General features: G+C 42.0%; 1 protein-coding gene across 1 annotated transcript in view; it reads left to right on the forward strand.

Annotated features, from left to right (window-relative positions):
- The window catches only part of PCDH15 (protocadherin related 15), a 1,383,724-nt gene that overhangs the window by 889,710 nt on the left and 474,087 nt on the right, over nucleotides 1–19,927 (forward strand). Inside the window, exons 7-8 of the mRNA XM_075072657.1 lie at nucleotides 11,248–11,408; nucleotides 17,341–17,496. Coding sequence (XP_074928758.1) covers nucleotides 11,248–11,408; nucleotides 17,341–17,496 — 317 coding nt within the window. The remainder of the gene's footprint in view (nucleotides 1–11,247; nucleotides 11,409–17,340; nucleotides 17,497–19,927) is intronic.

The raw sequence follows: 19,927 nt of genomic DNA on the forward strand, positions 1-19,927 counted from the left end.
TTGGGGAAATATAATAATTGCAGGAGAATTTGACAGCTTCTGTCACTTTCCATGGAGAGAGACATATTACTAGAGCCCTGAAAATCTGCAGATATCTGCAGATGTGAATATCCATGGACCATGTTTGCAGATCACAGATTGGATGCAGACAGAAATTTTGTATCTGGTAGGGCAGTGGTTCCCAAACTTGTGCAGGGAAAGCCCCGGCGGGCCAGGCCAGTTTGTGTACCTGCTGCGTTAGCAGGTTCAGCCGATTGCGGCTCCAAGTGGCCGGCACTGCCTCCAGCAGCTCCTATTGGCCTGGAGCAGCGAACTGCGGCTGCTGGGAGCCGCGATCTGCCAAACCTGCGGACGCGGCAGGTACACAAACCGGCCTGACCTGCCAGGACTTTCCCTGCACAAGTGGTGGAACAAGTTTGGGAACCACGGTGGTACGGCTCTACATATTGCACCACTAAGTCTCCTCTGTCAGGGATTTTCCCAACTTATGAATACACCAGACACTGCTCCTCCCACTTGAAATTTGTTCTTCAATAGAGATAGAACCTGTAGGAAAATTAATATTGCCCTGACTTTGGATGATCCATAAAGATAACGTAGCATCCTATAGGGGCTGTGTATTTCTGTGTTTTGCCTTCTAGAGGTGCAACACAGAATCTCAGTGTTAGACTTCTGAGCAGCCCAAGGTTAAAGCAAGACCCCCTCAATTCTGAGTTATAAATATGCATACACCTTTTTTTTGGTTTTCATTTCACTTAGTCCTATCCCTTCCTGTGAAGGCTTGAGGTGCCCATTTTCTTCTGGAGCTTCCCTTCCTTTTTTGAACAGTAAGAAGTAAAGGCTGCGGAACATATTTAACTTTAAAGAGGTACAAAACGTAATGAAAAGACAACATTCTAGGTAGCTCAGTTTGGGATAAGATATTGTTATATGTCCTTTTTGTGTTGCCACTTCCACTTTTAGAGATGTGCCTGGCAAGTATCTCAAGGTCCTGTACTCTTAATTCTTGTGTAGAGAATATAGTAGTTCAATATGTCTTTATAGTGTCATATTTTCTTTCTTATATGTTACCTTGAGCTTAAGTAAAGGCAGAACAGAGTTCACAATACACTTTCTGTAAATAGGTTTTTCATTTTCCATTGATTTTCAACATATTTCTATTCAGTTCACCCTGCATTACTGAAATACATCTTCAAATGTGGAGATATAGAGTATATGATGTGGGTTTAGCTGTGAAAACTATATAGGATGTCAAAGTAAACAACTGACAGCTCAGTTAATCCACTTACTACTATTTTTAATAGAAAAATCCCTGCTTTCAAATCATTTTGTGATCAATGGAACTCAGAATAAAGTTAAGGCAATTCATATGCATATTTGCTCTTTTTAAACAGAAAACAGGAGCATTGTTCAGGGCTCACTGAATGATGAAGTTTGCAACAGAGGGAGTTGGAATCATGCCAGGTGCAACTCATATTCTGTTGCTAATGCTAATGTTTTGTACAAATGGATTACCGGAACTACTTCCACAGATGGCAGAATGCCATTCCAACAGCTTCCTCTGCATTTTTTCCTCCTCCTCTCTATTCTGGTTAGTAGTGGATAAATTTAGGAAGAACACTGGGAAGCAGGTCCTCACTTCTGTGAACAGCAGAGAGATTTGACAGCTTTGCGTGTTTCTGATCTCCAAGAGCAATGCTCAATTAGAGCTGCACCATTTCACTGCCAGCAGATCATTTTTCCCATCCTCTATCACCAAATAGGAGGGCAATTTTTATTTTAATTAATGACAATATTTTAAAACCTCTTTGTCTTCACGATTCTTTGAGGCTGTTCTTCCACCCTACATAAATGAGATCCTGCCACATGGCTTCTGTATCGTACTTATGCTTCCTCATAGGTGGGAGGGTTTACTCTGCTAAAATCTGATTGGCGTAACATAGAGAGGAACCTGGACTTTCCTGAATTATTTCTTCAGACTTCAGTTTGCCTGAGAAAATGAGTGGTTATTGCTAGTGTGCAGTTTTAGTTGATTGGGTTCATACTTTGTGGTGTTGCTACTTGTAAACGCTTGGTATGTGGATACACAGGGCCAGCTCTAGCAATTTCGCCGCCCCAAGCACGGCGGCACGCCGCGGGGGTCGCTCTGCCGCTTGCCAGTCCCACGGCTCCGGTGGACCTCCCGCAGGCGTGCCTGCGGATGCTCCACTGGAGCCGCAGGACCAACGGACCCTCCGCAGGGATGCCTGCGGGAGGTCCACCGGAGCTGCCTGCCACCCTCCCAGCAACCAACAGAGCGCCCCCCGCGGCATGCCGCCTCAAGTACGCACTTGGCGCGTTGGGGCCTGGAGCCGGCCCTGTTGATACAGAGTAGCTTTCGGTAGGAGTCATGATAATTGAGAAGGGTGAATTATTGTAGTTGGTTTTTAAAATGTACTCAATATATAATAATAAGCTTTCTGGTAAAATTAAGTTTTTTGATGATGGTTTTTTTTGTTTTGTTTTATGTTTTTTGTCAGTGAAATTCAGACTTGGGTTTAGGTAGAAGGGTATACATTTTAAAGATAGGCCTTCCTCACCTCACATGAATTAAGAACATGATGCAGAAGATTTCTGTTGACTTCACTGAGCTTTGACTCACTCTAACATAAATGCATAAAAGAAAGAGAGTGCTGTTCAATGCTCAGAGCAAGAAATGTTGTGTTAGAGCAGGGGCTGGCAAACTTTTTGGCCTGAGGGCTTCATCGGGTTTCAGAAATCGTATGGATGGCCAGTTAGGGGAGGCTGTGCCTCCCCAAACAAGCAGGCGTGATCCGCCCCTGGCCCCTATCTGACCCCCCTGCTTCTTACCCTGACAGCCCCCTGGGACTTCTGCCCCATCCAACCCCACTCCATGCCTTGATGGCCCCCCTGGACCCCTGCCCCATCCCCCCCCCCCGGCTCCCTGTCCTCTGACCGCTCTGGCCCCCCTGCCCCTAACTGCCCCGCACCACTCCATCCAACTCCCTCTTCTTCCTTACTGCCCCCCCGGGACCCCTACCCCATTCAACCACCCTCTCTCCCTGACCACCCCTGGATCCCTCTGCCCCTAACTGCCCCTCGCCCCTAACTGCCCCCCACCACCCCATCCAACACCCTCTCTCCTTCCTGACTGCCCTCCCGGGACCCCTGGCCCATCCAACCACTTCTTCTCCCTGTCCCTTGACTGCCTGAGGCCCCCATCCCTGACTGCCCCCAGCCACCCCATCCAACCCCTCCTCTCATTCCTGACTGCCCCCGTGGTATCCCTGCCCTATCCACCCCCCCTGCTCCCTGACTGCCCCTAGAACCCCTGCCCCCAACTGTCTCCCATCGCCCCATCCAACCCCTTCACTCCTTCCTGACTGCACCTCCAGGACTTGTGCTCCATCCAACCACCCCTCTCCCTGACTGCCCCCAGGACGCCTGTCCCCATTCAACCTCCCTATTCCCTGTCCTCTGACCGCCCCAACCCCTATCCACGTCCCTGGCCCCTAATCACCCCCCGAACTCCCCTGCCTTTTATCCAACCCCCATCCGCACTCCCTGCCCCCTTATCATGCTGCCTGGAGCATCATTGGCTGGCAGCACGGCTGCACCATGACAGGCAGCCATGCTGCCCGGCTGGAGCCAGCCATGCACCGTGCAACACAGAGCACCCGGTCAGGCTGGGCTGTGCAGCAGCACTGCCCCCGGAGTTCGCTGCCCCACCACCCAGAGCTTTGCACTGGTGGCACAGTGAGCTGAAGCTGCAGGGGAGGGAGAACTGAGGGGGAGGGGCCGGGGGCTAGCCTCCTTGGCCAAGAGTTCAGAGGCCGAGGAGAACGGTCCCATGGGCTGGATGTGGCCCGCAGGCTGTAGTTTGCCCACCTCTGTGTTAGAGGCTAATACGTATAGCCCATACTGATTAATTGAAATTTGCTCTGCAGTTTCAATTATATGTTCTTCCTCACTTTTTGCTACAAACTCCTTTATAGTTTTGCTATGAAGTGTTAAACATCTCAAAGGTGCCTGTATTTTGTTTACATGATCCTGTCTAGTACTTAAGCCATGATCTAGCCCCAAGAGCTATGCAAGTAGCCTTCAGCTGCGTAGTTCATAGTGGAGGATGGGTGCTATAGCTTGTATGATATACCAGTTTCTGTATCAAAGTGGGTTGCTTTGAGATGAGTTACTGTATAAATAATACAGATAACGTATACCTAATTATTAGCATCTGTTTATCAAGTGTCTTTATCAAGAACCATGAAATATACCAGTCATCTCATAGTAGGGCAGATCCTCTGCTGGTATAGTATGTCATAGTTCCATTGACTTCAGTTTATCCACACCAGCTAAGTATCTACCCCATTGACTTCTAGAATTTTCATCAGTAACTCCTGGAGTATCATCTTCATTTTTAATTATACATTTTAAGATCTTATGGTGGTTATATATAAAAGATGAGTCAACGCTTTATCTTTAAATTACATCAAAAAATAACTATAAAACACCTCATAATGAATCTAAATGCAAAATATCTCTTTTCCCCCATTTAAATGTCTTATGAATTAGCTTCCTAAGGTCAATAGGAGATTTGCTTCTGTGTTTATGGTAAATTCGTGGAAAAAAGTTGATTCCATGGAATCATATATAGCATTTGCATAAAATCATCACACCCTCTACGTTTCTCACTAATAATCATTCCTTCTTTGGCTGATCTATTCTAGTGTCAAACTGCTGGCTGTCAGTGGCAGGGGTTCCTTACTCAGTATCTCATTATATTTATTTTGCAAGTTACAAAACCTGCTTTTCTTTCTTAGCCCTCTTCTTAAATGATGGAAGTGCAAACAGTGTTACATATACAATGTGCTCAGCTTGCCTCCAAAGTTGTTGCTTTGTCAAGGTGGGTGAGGTAATATTTTGTATCTTACCTCACCCACAACTTCAGTTGTTGATAGAGACAAGCTTGCACAGAGCTTTTCCTCAGGTCTCTGTGTAAGCTCAAAAGCATGTCTCTCTCTCTCCAACAAAAGTTGGTCCAAAATAAGACATTACCTCACTCACCATATGTCTTTAATCTACTGACACCAACATGGCTACAACACCGCATATTTAGTTTGTCAAATCAGTTTCCCTTTCTAAATGTACACACAAGAACACAGATAATGGAAGCCTGGAGAAGAGAAAAGGAAGTGGAGGAATTTGCTAGTTCTCCTTAAATGGTCTAATGGTAGGCATGGGATTGTTTAGCTTCAGGATAGAGCTGTGGCTCTTCGTTAGAGTGGACAGGTTCCCTGGTCCATCTAGGTTAAGTTGAAAAATTGGATTGGATTCCCCTGGAATTTTGAGAAATTTCAAGGGAAGAGTCCATAGGTCTTAATTTCATTAGTCTTACATCTGTAACTAGATCATACTTGTTGGCTCGATTGCTATAGCTAAATTTAGTTTGATTCTCAGTCATGTAGCAGCTTCTACAGGGATGAGTGCTTAGAAATGCTTATAGCAGAACCACAAGCGTTACTCATTTCAATTTCACCTCTTGTGTGGGCTGGTCAATGTTTTCTTTTTTCCCACCATCTATATTTATTACATAAATTCAGTCCAGCCTTGTATCCTTTACTTCAACTTATAAATGTAGCCTCCTAATCCACTGGAGTGAATTCATATGATATACTGCACATCTACCAATGTGGTATATGCCACATGTGCCAGCAGTGCCCCTCTGCCATGTACATTGGCCAAACTGCACAGTCCCTACGCAAAAGAATAAATGGACACAAATCAGACATCAAGAATTGTAACATTAAAAAACCAGTAGAGGAGCACTTCAATTTCCCTGGACACTCAATAACTTAAAAGCGGCCATTCTTCAATTAAAAAAAAAAAAAAAAACCTTCAAAAACAGACTTCAACAAGAAACAGCAGAACTGGAATTAATTTGCAAACTTGACACTATCAAATTAGGTCTGAATAAAGACTGGGAGTGGCTGGGTCACTACAAAAAATAATTTTCCCTCTGTTGATACTCACACCTTCTTGTCAACTGTTGGGAATGGGCCACATCCACAATGATTGAACTGGCCTCATTAGCATTGACCCCCCCACTTGGTAAGGCAACTCTCATCTTTTCATGTGCTGTACATTTATTCCTGCTTACTGTATTTTTCATTCCATGCATCTGATGAAGTGGGTTGTAGCCCACGAAAGCTTATGCCCAAATAAATTTGTTAGTCTCTAAGGTGCCACAAGGACTCCGCGTTGTTTTTGCATATTTCCTGATACTTTTTCCTTTAGCCATACCTAGGCTAAATGAAATAGGTTTTGGCTTTAAATGCATAAAAAAATTGCTTAAATGCAGTAACTTTTGGCTGTAGCAATGACAGTAATTCAGTTGTGTCTATATATACTCTTTATAATAAAGAATGTTGAATTTTCAGCTGCACAAAACTTGGTATAATTTGGTTTCTAGAAGTTTGTGCCAAACCTTTTCCCCCTGGCTTTGCTTCATGTATAGCATTTCCCATTAAAGTTTATCTGATAGATCAGAGTTCAAGAGAATCCTCAAAAAGTGAAAAGGCAAGTCAGCTGAAACAACTCAGTTTCAGTTAACTTCTACTGAATCAATGGCACATTTGCTATCCTCAGCAAACCCCGCCAGAGATGCAGAAATGTCCTAAAGGTTTCATATGACTGATGGTAAAATAATAGTTCATAAACAGAGCTGCATTGACTTCATTTGGCTTTGGGTTCAGGCCAATAAAAATTTCTATGCTTAAACTCATTCACAACAATTTTGCAGTAATGTCATATGGAAGTTTATTTTTGCTTCAATGTTTCCTTTGTATATTCCCACTAATAAAAACCTGTTAACCTAAAATTATGGTGGTTCAAGTGTGTTTCTATACAGAAATACACACATTAAACATTAAATAAATAATAAATTAAGTCAGCATTCACATCTGACACAATACCATTCTACAAGTAGTAGCCTACTACCAACACAACACTCAACCACATTAATACCCTTTCCCATACATTCCGTGTCATGGTTATAGGACTGATTTGCACACATTTCCTTTCTGTTCTTTCTGTGTGCCCCCTTCTGATGTCAGGCTTTGAGCCCTCCTTCCCAGTCTTGGAGTGGAATTACACCATTTTCCTACTCTAAGACCTGGGCTACCCTATTGGGGGGGGGGGGGTCGAACTAAGATACGCAATTTCAGCTACGCTATTTGCATAGCTGAAGTTGAAGTATCTTAGTTTGACTTACCTGGCCATCCTCACAGCAGCGAGTCAACTGCCATGATGCCCCCGTCGACTCTACTTACTCCTCCTGCCAAGGCAGAGTACAGGCGTCGATTAGTGGATTGATTTATCGTGTCCAGACGAGACATGATAAATTGATCTTCAATACATCGAACACTACCTGCTAATCCGACGGGTAGTATAGACGTACCCTTAGACTGGGATCAGAGTCCAATATCCCATCTTTGCCAATCACTTATTATTGTGTACTTATTATCGACACTTGTTTTCTTCATTTTGGAACACGTGACCAATGAGATACATTGATGAACAGCCTTCTTAAAACAAGTAGGTTTATCAGCAAATAGAACCATGCATAAGAGAAAATTATTTTAAAACAACGGATATCATACATGCATATTAGACTCATCTAATCCTATACTTTGCTACAAGATAAGTTATTTATCTTCCATGTTGAGTTACTGGAACTGAACATGTCCAATTTACATAATTGAAGCAAGCCCAGGAGCTCTTGAGATCCAGAGAGAGCCCCATCTCCCTCTGTATGCATGACCCCATTTACTTCATATGTTTATGGCTTTTGTTTCTAGGGTGCAGGTAAGAAGTCTTCCTTTTGCTTCAGACTGTTTCTTTTGTGGTCAGGCAGCCAGGCCACTCAAGTAAAAAGGTCCATCTGGTTGCTTCATTGTTTGGCAGTAGCCTTCATGACTTGTAATCACAGGCCTTGTGACTGTAGGAAAGTGTGCTCTAGTTGTCTGTTTTGCCAGTGTTCCAACCTTCCTTCACAGAAATCTCATACCTCAAACCTTTGGGATACAGAACAGTAATCATTATGAAACTCCATGACGTTCGTCACCTTCCCACTTTCATACCACAGCATTCAGGGCACGTGGTAAGGTACTAAAGTCACACACGCAAATCTAATTACAGCCTTCTAGCACTATATTTTTAATTTAAAGATTTAAAAATCCCAGTCTTACCATCTCCACATACCATCCACAAGACAGAGTGGGTAAGTTCCATAAAAATCAGTGGACTACTCTGATTTATTGAAATACTAGACTGGTTTTAAGTTTGAGCATTTCGGTTCTGTTTTTTTGATGTGCACAAAAAAAACCCACCTTAGACTAATCATGTAAGTTACTTGCAAACTAGTGCATTCTGCGTATTTGAAAACATTTCTGCCTCTCTACTTGCACTTATAGAAACATAGCATCAAAATATTTTCTGTGTCTTTAGATTTATTGTCAGTAGGTTATCTACTTGGCATTTTAGCCTAAGGACAAAAGCAGGCTGTGTGTACCTAAAATGATTAAACATTTTAAGGAACAGAAATTGAATGTTAGAATCTTAATAAGATACGAAGATAATACTATAATGATAGATATTAAAAGGCTTATTTTCAAATGTTTTTAATTTAGCAAGAAATCTCAAATGCCTTTATCATGGATTTATATAAAAATGCAAAATGAAAGTTTTTTTAAGAACATAGGAATTGGCATAATAGAACATGCCAAAGACCAAACAGCTCCAATAGTGGGCAATGCTGGGTGCCTTAAAAAAATCTAAAATCAAAGAATGTGATTTTAAAGGACTTTTTATCTAGCAGACAAATGTATAACAAAATTGAGTAGCTTCAAACTGGAAGTAAGATGCAAATATTTAACGGTTGTCATCATTATTATCTCCTTTGTCGAAGGCCAAGGTTGTGTAGGGCTGATTTCTGTAGGTTTCTTGGCTTAGGCAAATACATGGACTGCCAGCCACCTCAAGTGTAAAATTTTCAATAGTGAGGGCAGTTAGTCTTTTAACTGTTAATCAAATAGAATAAATTCTCCATCACCTGGATTCAATTAATTAAGTAATGCACACTAGTTGCTAACTAGGTAGAACTATTAGGCAATAATTTAACCAAAAGAGAAAGAAAGGGTGGGGGGGGCCAGGGAAAGAGTGAAAACAGATTATCTATGTTAAACTAATGTATGATACTAACTGAATGCCCCAGAAATGCTGCATAATAGAGGGAAAAAATGCAGTGCTTTTATTTTGTAGGGTCTCATTTTTTATTTCTTTATGCTACAATTTGTTTTTCTCGTATGGATCTCCACAAAAAATGAAATCTTTCCATGGATATTGTATCTATGTCTACACTGCAGTGTAAGTCCAGGCTTGGAACGCATAGTCAAGCCTAATCTCCCTCCCTTCTGTCTCTATACACATTGTGCTAACCCAGGGCTGAGACCCAGAGCCCCAGCACCCTAAGGGGATGAAGGGCCCAAGCCAAAGTCAAGCTGACACCCAGGGTTCAAATGCTTTTCCTTTGCAGTGTGAATGCAGCCTCACTGGATTGTCCTCTGGGAGTCTGCCAAAAGTATCCCCTAATCTGAAGGGCCAACTTATTTTCTCTTCTAGACAGTCAAGTTTGGTGGATAGTCAAGTTTTCCCACATTACTCTGTGAACAAAAGGTTAGAGTTGTCACATTTTTGGAGGGCGCTAGCAAGTCTGGGATATGGGTGATTGGACTCAGGTTCTCTTAATGGAGTGTAGATGCTGGAACCCCAGGTTGGGACCCAGGGTTCATCCCTCCTACTTGGGGTTACAAATGAATATAGAAACTTAAGCCATAGGTTAGCAAATACAAGGTCTGCTAACTCAAGCTCTACTAACCCTGAGCTTACATTGCAGTGTAGACATACTATCCATTGCTACTGTTACATTTTATTTCTTTTTTTCTATTTATATTTTCTATTGTCTTCTATTTTCTGATGCACTTTTTCTATCAGAAACGTTAGTCACTGAATTGAAATATCAGTCTCTTTCACTTAACGTTGTAGTTATGTTCCTGAAAAATGCAACTTTAAGCAAAACGATGTTAAGTGAATCCAGTTTCCCCATAAGAATTAATGTAAATGATGAGTGTAGGTTCCAGGGAAATTTTTTTCACCAGACGAAAGAGAGAGAGAGACGGACACACACGCACACTAAGTTTTAAACAAACAACTTAATTTAATACTGGTATACAGTGATGATGATTGTGAAGCTTGGTTGAGGTGGAAGAGTCCGAGGGTGGGATATTTCCCTTACTGCTAAATGATGAACTAGCAATTGGCTGAGTCCTCAAGGGTTAACTCTCTCAAACTACAAGGCAGCAGGAATGGAGGGAGATATGTGCATTTCCCCTTTAAGTACTGCAGCTGCTGCAAGCTCCCTCCCTCCTGAGCCCTGATGTGTCTCCCCTGCTTTATGGAAGATGGGGTAAGCGGGGTGCAGGAGCAGGGGGAAGGGGAACACCCTGACATTAGCCCCCTCCCCCCCAGCACAGCAAGCAGGAGTCTTGGGGAGCAACTCCAAGGCAGAGGGCAGGAGCAGCACATGGCAGTGGGGGGAGGGGCAGCTGCAATTGCTAGCCTTCTGCGGAGTGGAGAGCTGATAGGCCGGCTGCCGATCCACACTGGTTCCAAGCTCCCACCAGCTAGTGGCAATGGACTGCTCTTCCTGCAAGCGTTAGACAAAGCAGGCGGCTGCCAAATGATGTTAGAAGGGGGCATTACACAACTTCAAATGAGCATGTTCCCTAATTGATCAGCAACATAACAACAATAACCAGGACGACTTTAAGTGAGGAGTTACTGCATTTTCCTTTGTTCATGATGATACTGGATGATAGATGACTGGGGGGAGCAGCAGGAATCATGATGTTAACAGAAAATAAGGACCTAGATAGTGGGACTAATCACCAAGGTAAAACTTGCAGTGTTTTTTTTATAAAGCGTTGAATTCAGAGGTCCCTAGGATAGTTTATATTGTAGTTAGCCAAAATAGGTCTTTTGAGGTGGAATGTTTTTTTCATACCAATTAAATCTGCAATATTTAATAAAAAAAAGAACTAGAATGAAAGTGAATTATTCAAATGCATTGAAATTTGCTTTTTAGTACACATATATGAATGTATTCTCTTTTATCCATTTTTTTTCTTGCAGGCACTATCCTAGTGGACAGTATGCTGATAAAAGGGACAGCAGGAGGGACTGATCCCACTATTGAACTATCATTGAAGGACAACATTGATTACTGGGTGATTCTGGATCCCATCAGCCAGAGGCTGTACCTAAACAGTACTGGACGACTTCTGGACAGAGATGTTAGTTTGTTTATTTCCCAGATTTTTTTCCCCCTCCTAAATCTTGGACCAGAGAGGCAAGCATTTAATAGTTAGAAATGGAAAGTTTGCTAAGAGTGACTAGAAAAAAATAAGTAAAGTAGTAACAGGATTCAGGAAACAGAAGCATTCTGACTCGCTGTTTTATAGACATACGAGGTGTTATCCTTTATGTTGTTGGACAGAAGACATAGCTGCATTTATTTTAAATTAATGGTATTTCAGGACATAATCAATACATTCGACAGCGTGGGAAGTTCACATTTTCAAGTTGTACCTGTGTGGTAATATACATTCAGTAACAAGCTAATAGTACCATGTAGTGTTGCATACTCCCTTTTTAATGTCCAAGATTTATTATAAACATCATAATTTCAAGATGAAAAATGCATCTAGTTCTCTTTCTAGACAATACAGAAAAGATACATGGGCAAGTTTACTTGGTTCCTGATGTTATCTTGTCCCCTGCTACAGATGTCTGTCAAGGTACATGCATGAAAGATTGTACAACAAACAAGTTGAGACTGCAGTCAAATAGAAGTATACGAGCTGGTGAAAATAAAGTAATAACTGACCTAAACTCAACTTTAAAAAAAAATTGAGGTCGATTTTTTTTTTTCCTCTCCCCTCCACATTTTTATTTTTATTTTCACATAACTTTGCTTCCTGTTTGTGGATGGAAGCAAAAGTGTTGAAATACCTTCCTCATGAGCGTCCTCTCCTGGGGCACTTCTAGTCCTGCCAGAAGCAAGGAGTAAAAAAAATATTGTGAGAATCTAGACTTGTGAGACTTAGAGCCCAATTATGTAGATGTAAGAGGACCTCAGATAAACATCTGAGGTGTTGTGTTCTTACTCAGAACACCAGTTTATACCTTGTGGTGTTCCTCTGTGTTTAGCCCTCACGCATCTTAAAGGAGCATTGTCATATCAAATTTGGGTTGTGTAAAAACAAACCTTTGCAAAATCTAAGGCCAACAGGACTGTTTTCATTGATGTATAATTTATTCAATAAAAATACCCCTAAAAACAAATCAGTATCCCCCCTTACATGTTTGCTCACCAGTCATTGTAGCAGTGTTTTAATACAAGGAACCTTGGATGTAAAATCAACTCAAAACTGACAATAGATGGAAGTGAAAGGGCCTGATCTGAAAGCTGTTGAATTCAACTGGAATCTTTCTGTTGGCTGCAGTGGCCATGGAGTAGGTCCCAAATGGCTAGTTTATTTTCATTTTGTATAGTGAAATAAGTGCATTAAGTAAACAGAGTAATAAGGAAATGTAATTAGGTTTATTTAAATTATCCCTGATTTAATTTACTTATATACATTTGCCTAATTTAATTCAATTTTTTTTATTTTGTAATTTTTTTCATTAGCAAAGTGTACCTGTCACATTCTCTAAGCATCTGTATGTAATTAGCAAGGTCACATAAAGAAACACACAGCAGAATGGGCACAGAGAACTCTACCAACTTCCCAAAAAAGAAACTCAAGTGCCGTTTAGATAATCTCTTTGGACAAAGAAATATGTAGATAGGCCTTCGAGCATCCCCCATGCTTCATATAAGCTCAGTTTTTGGACAGAAAATAAGGAGACAGACTGTAATAGAACCTGACATCCTAGGACCCAGCATAGATATGCAGAACTATTCTTCCTAACTCACCGCACTAAGTGAGTTCTATAAGCTCTAACTAGGGCCAAAGAGAAACTGTAGGAAGAAGACAAACTCAGAGCACACTTAAGTATTAGATTTTTTTTCTGTTTAAGTGAACAATACCTACCTACCCCAGACAGTGGGTGAATTTGAACACTAAGAACAGCACACAAAGATTTAAGTAAAGTAGGGTAGAGTATTTTAAATAGCCATGATCTAAACCACATAGGCTTTTATAGATAAAAACCAACCCCTATTATTTTCCTTCACTGTGTCCCTTTAAAAGCACTTTGTTCAATACAGACTTATTTATTTGAACTTTGTCATCTGGTGCAATGACTTGATTTTATAAAAAACAGATTTATTTTTAAAATCAAATTGTTTTTAGTCTCTTCTCTCTTCCTTTGGATTATTTTAAAATTTCACATTCTGCAAAAAAGTACTGTTTTGAGCCAGATCTTCTGCTTAACTGAAATCAAAGTCACTGTGCCAATTTACACCAGCTGAAGATCTTTGTTCATGTGGATATTGAAAACTGAGAGAGAGGTCTTGATTCAACCTTTTTACTTAGCATAGCTCTGTCAGCGCTATGTTGAGATTTAGACTGTTGTTTTTATTTGAGCATGAGCTTTCGTGGGTGAATACCCACTTCGTCAGATGCATGTAGTGGAAATTTCCAGGGGCAGGTATATATATGCAAGCAAGAAGCAGGCTAGAGTTAATGAGGTTAGTTCAATCAGGGAGGATGAGGCCCTCTTCTAGCAGCTGAGGTGTGAAAACCAAGGGAGGAGAAACTGGTTTTGTAGTTGGCAGCCATTCACGTCTTCGTTTAATCCTGAGCGATGTTGGTGTCAAAATTTGCAGATTTGAACTGAAGCTCACAGTGTTCTTCTTTGAAGTCTTGGTCCTGAAGTTTTTTTGCTGCAGGACTGGGCCGACCTTTAAGATCTGCTTATGTGTGGCCAGGGAGGTTGAAGTGCCTCTCCTACAGGTTTTTGCTATATTGCTAGCCCATAATATCTGATTTGTGGTCCATTTCATCCTTCATAGAGATTGTCCAGTTTGGCGATGTACATTAGCAGAGGGGCATTTGCTGCATATGATGGCGTATATTACTGTTGGTGGACTGGCAGAGGAACGAACCCGGTGATGGTGTGGCTGATCTGGATAGGGTCCTGTTGATTGTGCGCTGGTGCTAGTATGTATGCAGAGCTGGCATCGAGGTTTGTTGCACGATTGTCGCTGAGCCTGAGTTACTTATGCTGCCGGGGTGCAGTGTACTTGTGAGAATATGTTGTCAGGTTGCAGGTTGTCTGTGGGCGAGGACTGGGCCTGCTCACCCCAAGGCCTTGTGAAAGTGTGGGATCATTGTCCAGATGGGTTGTAGAATCCCTGAAGCGTTTGGAGGGTTTTAGGCTGGGACGTATGTAATGATGGCCAGTGGAGTCCTGTTTGGTTTCTTTCTTGGTTTGTCTTGAGTTAGGAAGCTTCTGTGTACACGCTCTGCTCTGCTTGATCTGTTTCCTATTCCTACATGCGGGTATTGTAGTTTTGAGAATGCTTGGTTGGAGGATTTTCTGTAGGTGTTGCCGTCTCTGTCTGAGGGTTAGAGCAGATGCAGTTTGTAACTCAGGCTTGGCTGTATGGTATCGTGCATGTGATTGCCTGGGATGAAGCTGGAGGCATGAAGGTAGGCATAGCGGTCGGTAGGTTTTCGGTATAGGGTGGTGTTAATGTGACCATCACTTATTTGCACTGTGGTGTCTAGGAAGTGCCCCTCCTCTACCTACACTACATTGATGACATCTTCATCATCTGGACCCATGGGAAAGAGACTCTGGAAAAATTCCACCACAATTTCAACAGCTTCCACCCCACCATCAACCTCAGCCTGGACCAATCTACACGGGAGGTCCAATTCCTAGACACCACTTCCTAGACAACTGATTGAATTTGTGAGAACAAACAGAGTACTTTTCCTGAACTGTCCAAGGCACTGGTTCTCAACCTGTTTACCATAGTTGGCCACATATCCAGCTCTCTGTGTTATATGGGCTGCATCCACAGATATATACTACCTGTATGGCCCTGAGGATGTCACATAGGCTGCAGCTGTGTGGTGATTGGGCCTCTTATTTGTTTTTTTAAAGTTAAATTTTTGTTTGCAGATTCACCTCCAACATACTGAGTGCTTGTGTAAAATGAGGATCGGGGAAGAATGCACTGAATATCAATACCCACATAAATAGGCTCACCTGGAGTCTATAGATATATCTATAAGATCATCTGCACCCTTAAGCAAAATATATGGGCCTTATCTAATATGTAAAAGATAAATATACCTTGGCTCAGTCAGAGCAACGGGGACAGCAAATTTCAGAGTAAAGAGTCATGCACTGACAATCTCCAGATACTTGCGTGGTAGAACCTCAGAGTTACAAACACTTCGAGAATGGAGGTTGCTTGTAACTCTGAAGTGTTTGTAACACTTGTTTCAAAACTTTCAAAAGTTTACAACTGAACATTGACTTAATACAGCTTTGAAACTTTACCGTGCAGAAGAAAATGGTGGTTTTATCCATCTTAATTTAAATGAAACAAGACCAGGAACATTTTTCTTGTCAAATCTTTTTTTTAAAACTCTCTCTTTATTTTTTTAGTTTACATTTAACACAGTGCTGTACTCTATTTGATGCGGGGTTTGGGGGGGAGAGTCTTTTTTTTCTCTTTTTCATTTGCTGCTGCCTGATTATCTACTTGCAGTTCCAACTGAGGTGTGTGGTTATCCAGTCAGTTCATAACTCTGAGGTTCCACTTCATCTAGAAACTGTTAGTTAGAGGTCCTCACTAGGGCACAGCTGCTGTCACAGAAAATAATAGAGACGGGAAAAAAAGCTGTCTCTTGAGTATCCTGAGAACTAGCCACATAGGAATGGTAGGAATCCAAAGATGAGATTTAACAGAGAGACATCACTCCTTGTTTACTGAAGGCCCATTTTTTCACAATATCACAAATCATTTTTATGGAATTAAGTTTTTTGGGTTTTTTTTTCCAAGTATATGAATAAATATGTTGACATTGTAACATAGTTTTAGTAACTATTTAGTTGTATCAAGTAAATTATGCATTTCTTAAAGACTGTCTCTTAATATGTTTGCCATATAGGAAACAGCTGTATCTTGAGCTCTGAATGACTTGTAAAAATATAATGTAAAAACTGGCTATATTGCTGAATAGATCCAGTATGCCCATACTTTGTTGTTCAATTATGTGTATTTAATATAGAAGAAAAACAAATGTTTTGTTTGTAGATGTTAGCATTGGTGACTAATGGAACATTTGGTAAAATTTATCATTATTGCACTTACTTGAATGAACCTATTTAAGGAAATAAAATTCAATTAAATTAGCCTGACTGACTTACAGATTTAGTTCTGACACACAATCCCTGATTCATAAGCATTTTTCAGTCCCTAAACTCTCACTAATCTACTTGCTGCTGACATATTTATGGCCTTCCTATACAGCAGAATGTAATCTATTCAAATTTAAGATTACAATGTATGTTATATTAGTCACAGGAAGTTCTTACCTAGAGTAGTGATCCATTACCTCTAGAATGTATTGCTGGCTAAATTCTGTCAATGCTACTGTAGAAGGAACTGGACTCTGGAGTGCTTACCCTTACAGGTGACCTGGCTGTTTTTAAATTATGAATACTTGTCAACTCTAAGTGATGAGTTAGTGCACTTGATGCTGTTTCCAAGAACTGTGTGACCTTTCAATTCAAACACTACTACTCAAAATGGGATTAGAAATTGTAATGGAAAGGCATATATTTTATCAGTCTTTCTTGCAATATTTTGAATATTCATACAAAAGATGTCATTTTATTGTCCTCTGAATGTGTCAATTGATAAATTTTTAAAAATCACTATCTTAACTTTGAAATATGCAGCAACATGCTAGTAGAACTGACAAGCTGCAAGAGAAGTTATATGAGAGGCATGTGTTAGTTCTAAATAAATTTAAAAAAAAAATTGTTGCAAAAATAGTCTAGGTTGGTTTGTTCAGGGCACTGTCTCTGAGAAACTTTCTAATTGAGAAATGCACAATAATAGTAAAAAGAATGATATAGAAAACATATTTGTCTATAGTAAACATAGGCCATATTGACTGTGGTGAAGAAGTTGAGTCTTCTTTAACTATGCCTCACCTTTCAGTGTATTATAAAGATGTGTTTTCTCATTTACAGCCACCAATGTCGATTCAATCCATTGTGGTTCAAGTCCAGTGCATTAACAAAAAGGTTGGCACTGTTATCTACCATGAAGTACGGATTGTGGTGAGAGACAGGAATGATAACTCCCCTCGTTTTCAGAAGCAGCGGTACTATGTGGCAGTAAATGAGGTCAGCTTCACTTAATATCTCTTTTTCCTTTTCTCCATTTCCCTGGTGTAGATTACAGTTGGAAAATGCTTCCTCCCATCCTCTTTCCTGTTTTCATTTAAAAAGCAAACCTTCAATTGTAAGAAACCCTTTTGTTTCTAGATGTTTTTTTCTAGAAGATGTGGCATGATTATTATATTGAAGTTTTTAATATGTAAGCTATTCATTTGCAAATATAGCATAAAGTTTGGCACAGGTCTCAGCAGAGTGCTTGTATAGTTTTAGCTTTTAAGCATTAGGGAGCCATTCGCTGAAGAAACCAGATCCTTACATTGGATCACAGTGAATAAAAGCATCAGTTAAAGTGCAATAAAAAATAATTGAATATATCAACAGAATTGAACAGTGTCACAGGACAATGCTTTCCTATTACTACATAAATGCAGAGGCAAAACTGAGGAACTTGTGGAAAACAAATGCCATGTCCAGAGTCCTTTTTTTAAAGAAAGAAACAATAATCCTTTGACAAAGTTGCATTTCAGTGTAAACATTTAATTTACTTCAATTCTGTACATTAAGTGGCCTCACAAATGGAATTATTTTGACTTGTTTTTATGTCAGGGAATGATTGGAACTGCAAACTGAGTAAACAAGAGATCTGAGATTTGGGGAATTGAGGAATGGATTTTGCTATATTTGTGAAACTAAGTTATTCTGTTTATTTTCTCTTCTCTGCCTATCTCACTTTACTTTATTCCTTTTTATTTTTATATATATATTAATATTAGACTCGTAGACTCATAGGTCAGAAAGGACCAATATGATCATCTAGTCTGACCTCCTGCACAAAGCAGGCCACAGAACCCTACCCGTCTACTTCTGTAACAACCCCTAACCTATGTCCGAGTTATTGAAGTCTTCAAATTGTGGTTTGAAGACCTCAAGCTGCAGAGAGTCCATTGGATGACAATGGTAGCAGCCCAAGGAGTAAGAGTTCCTGGCAACTCGGCTTGGTGGGTGTGACAATCAAGGTCCAGACACCCCAAGGGGAGAAAGGAAGGTTTAAACACCAAAAATAAGCAGTTAAACCAACTGATTGCGTACTATGTGATTGTGCTATAAAGTCACAATGAGTAAGGCCTTTTGTGAAAGCTTGTAATGTTCTGAACTTGATGGTCTTTATGAGATATGTACAGACCATGGTTAAGAATATATGTATGTGTATATGCATACACCTCTACCCTGATATAACGTGATCCGATATAACACAGGTTCACATACAACGCGGTAAAACTCTGACACGCTGTTCTGAGCAGCATGTTAAGTGTGTCGGGCCAGACCAGGGCCAAGGGGTTCAATAAGGTGCAGAGGGTCTCAGGGGTGGTCAGGGGCTCCCCCAGGATCTAGGGGGCAGGAGCTGTGGGAGGGCCCTTTTGGGGGCCCCACAGTCCCAGAGTGGCCCCGGGGATTAATGGGAGGCTGGGAGCAGTCCGCTCTGCTTCCCTCACCCTGGCCCCAGCTGTGTTATTTGGGGGAGGAGACTTGGGGGAAGGGATCTCCCCACACTCACCAGCAGGGGGGAAGCGGAGCAGCTGGGCTCCAGCCCATACCACTCCACCAGCTCCCAGCTGCAGCACTCCCCTTACCACTGCAGGTGAGTACGAGGGGGCGTTCTTTCCCCAACGTACCTGCACTCACATGCGGCAGGAAGCGGAGCGCCGCAGCTGGGAGGTGGCAGAGAGGAGCGGGCTGGGGCCATGTTGCTCTGCTTCTCGCTGCAGGTGAGTGCAGAGGGCGCCCTTTCCCCAACCTCCCCGCACTCACCGGCAGCGGGGAGCGGAACAGCCCAATTCCAGCCAGCTCCACTCTGCCAGCTCCCAGCTGTGGCGCTCCACATCCCGCCGCAAGTGAGTGCAGAACCTTTCCCCAGACGCCCCCCAGCGACACGGCTGGGGCCAGGGCAAAGAAAGTGGAGCAGACGGGGGTCATGTTGCTGTGCTTCGTGCCGCAGGTGAGTGTGTGGGGGGGCATCCTTTCCCCAACCTCCCCGCACTCACCAACAGCGGGAAGCGGAGCACCGCAGCTGGGAGGTGGCAGAGTGGAGCGGACTGGGGCCAGGCTGCTCCACTTCCTACTGCTGCCAGTGAATATCTGTCAAGGGGCGGGGGAGGGCAGTGAATAGGGGTCAGAGCAGTCAGGGGACAGGTGGGTTGGGTAGGAGGTGGAGTCCTGGCGGTGATTAGGGATGGGGGTCTCTGGAGGGGGCGGGCAGGAAACTAGGGACAGAGGGGGCAAAGCAAATTTGATATAACGCGGTCTCACCTATATTGCCGTGAGATGTCTCAGTGCCTTCCCATTACTTTAATGCCTCCACCCACCCCAGTCTTTCCCTGGGTTGTACAATGGATGGGTACTTGATGTCAGTTTTGTGTAAACAAATGGTGTGGGAGGT

This window comes from Chelonoidis abingdonii, chromosome 15 (assembly GCF_003597395.2).
Source record: "Chelonoidis abingdonii isolate Lonesome George chromosome 15, CheloAbing_2.0, whole genome shotgun sequence".
NCBI lineage: Eukaryota > Metazoa > Chordata > Testudines > Testudinidae > Chelonoidis > Chelonoidis abingdonii.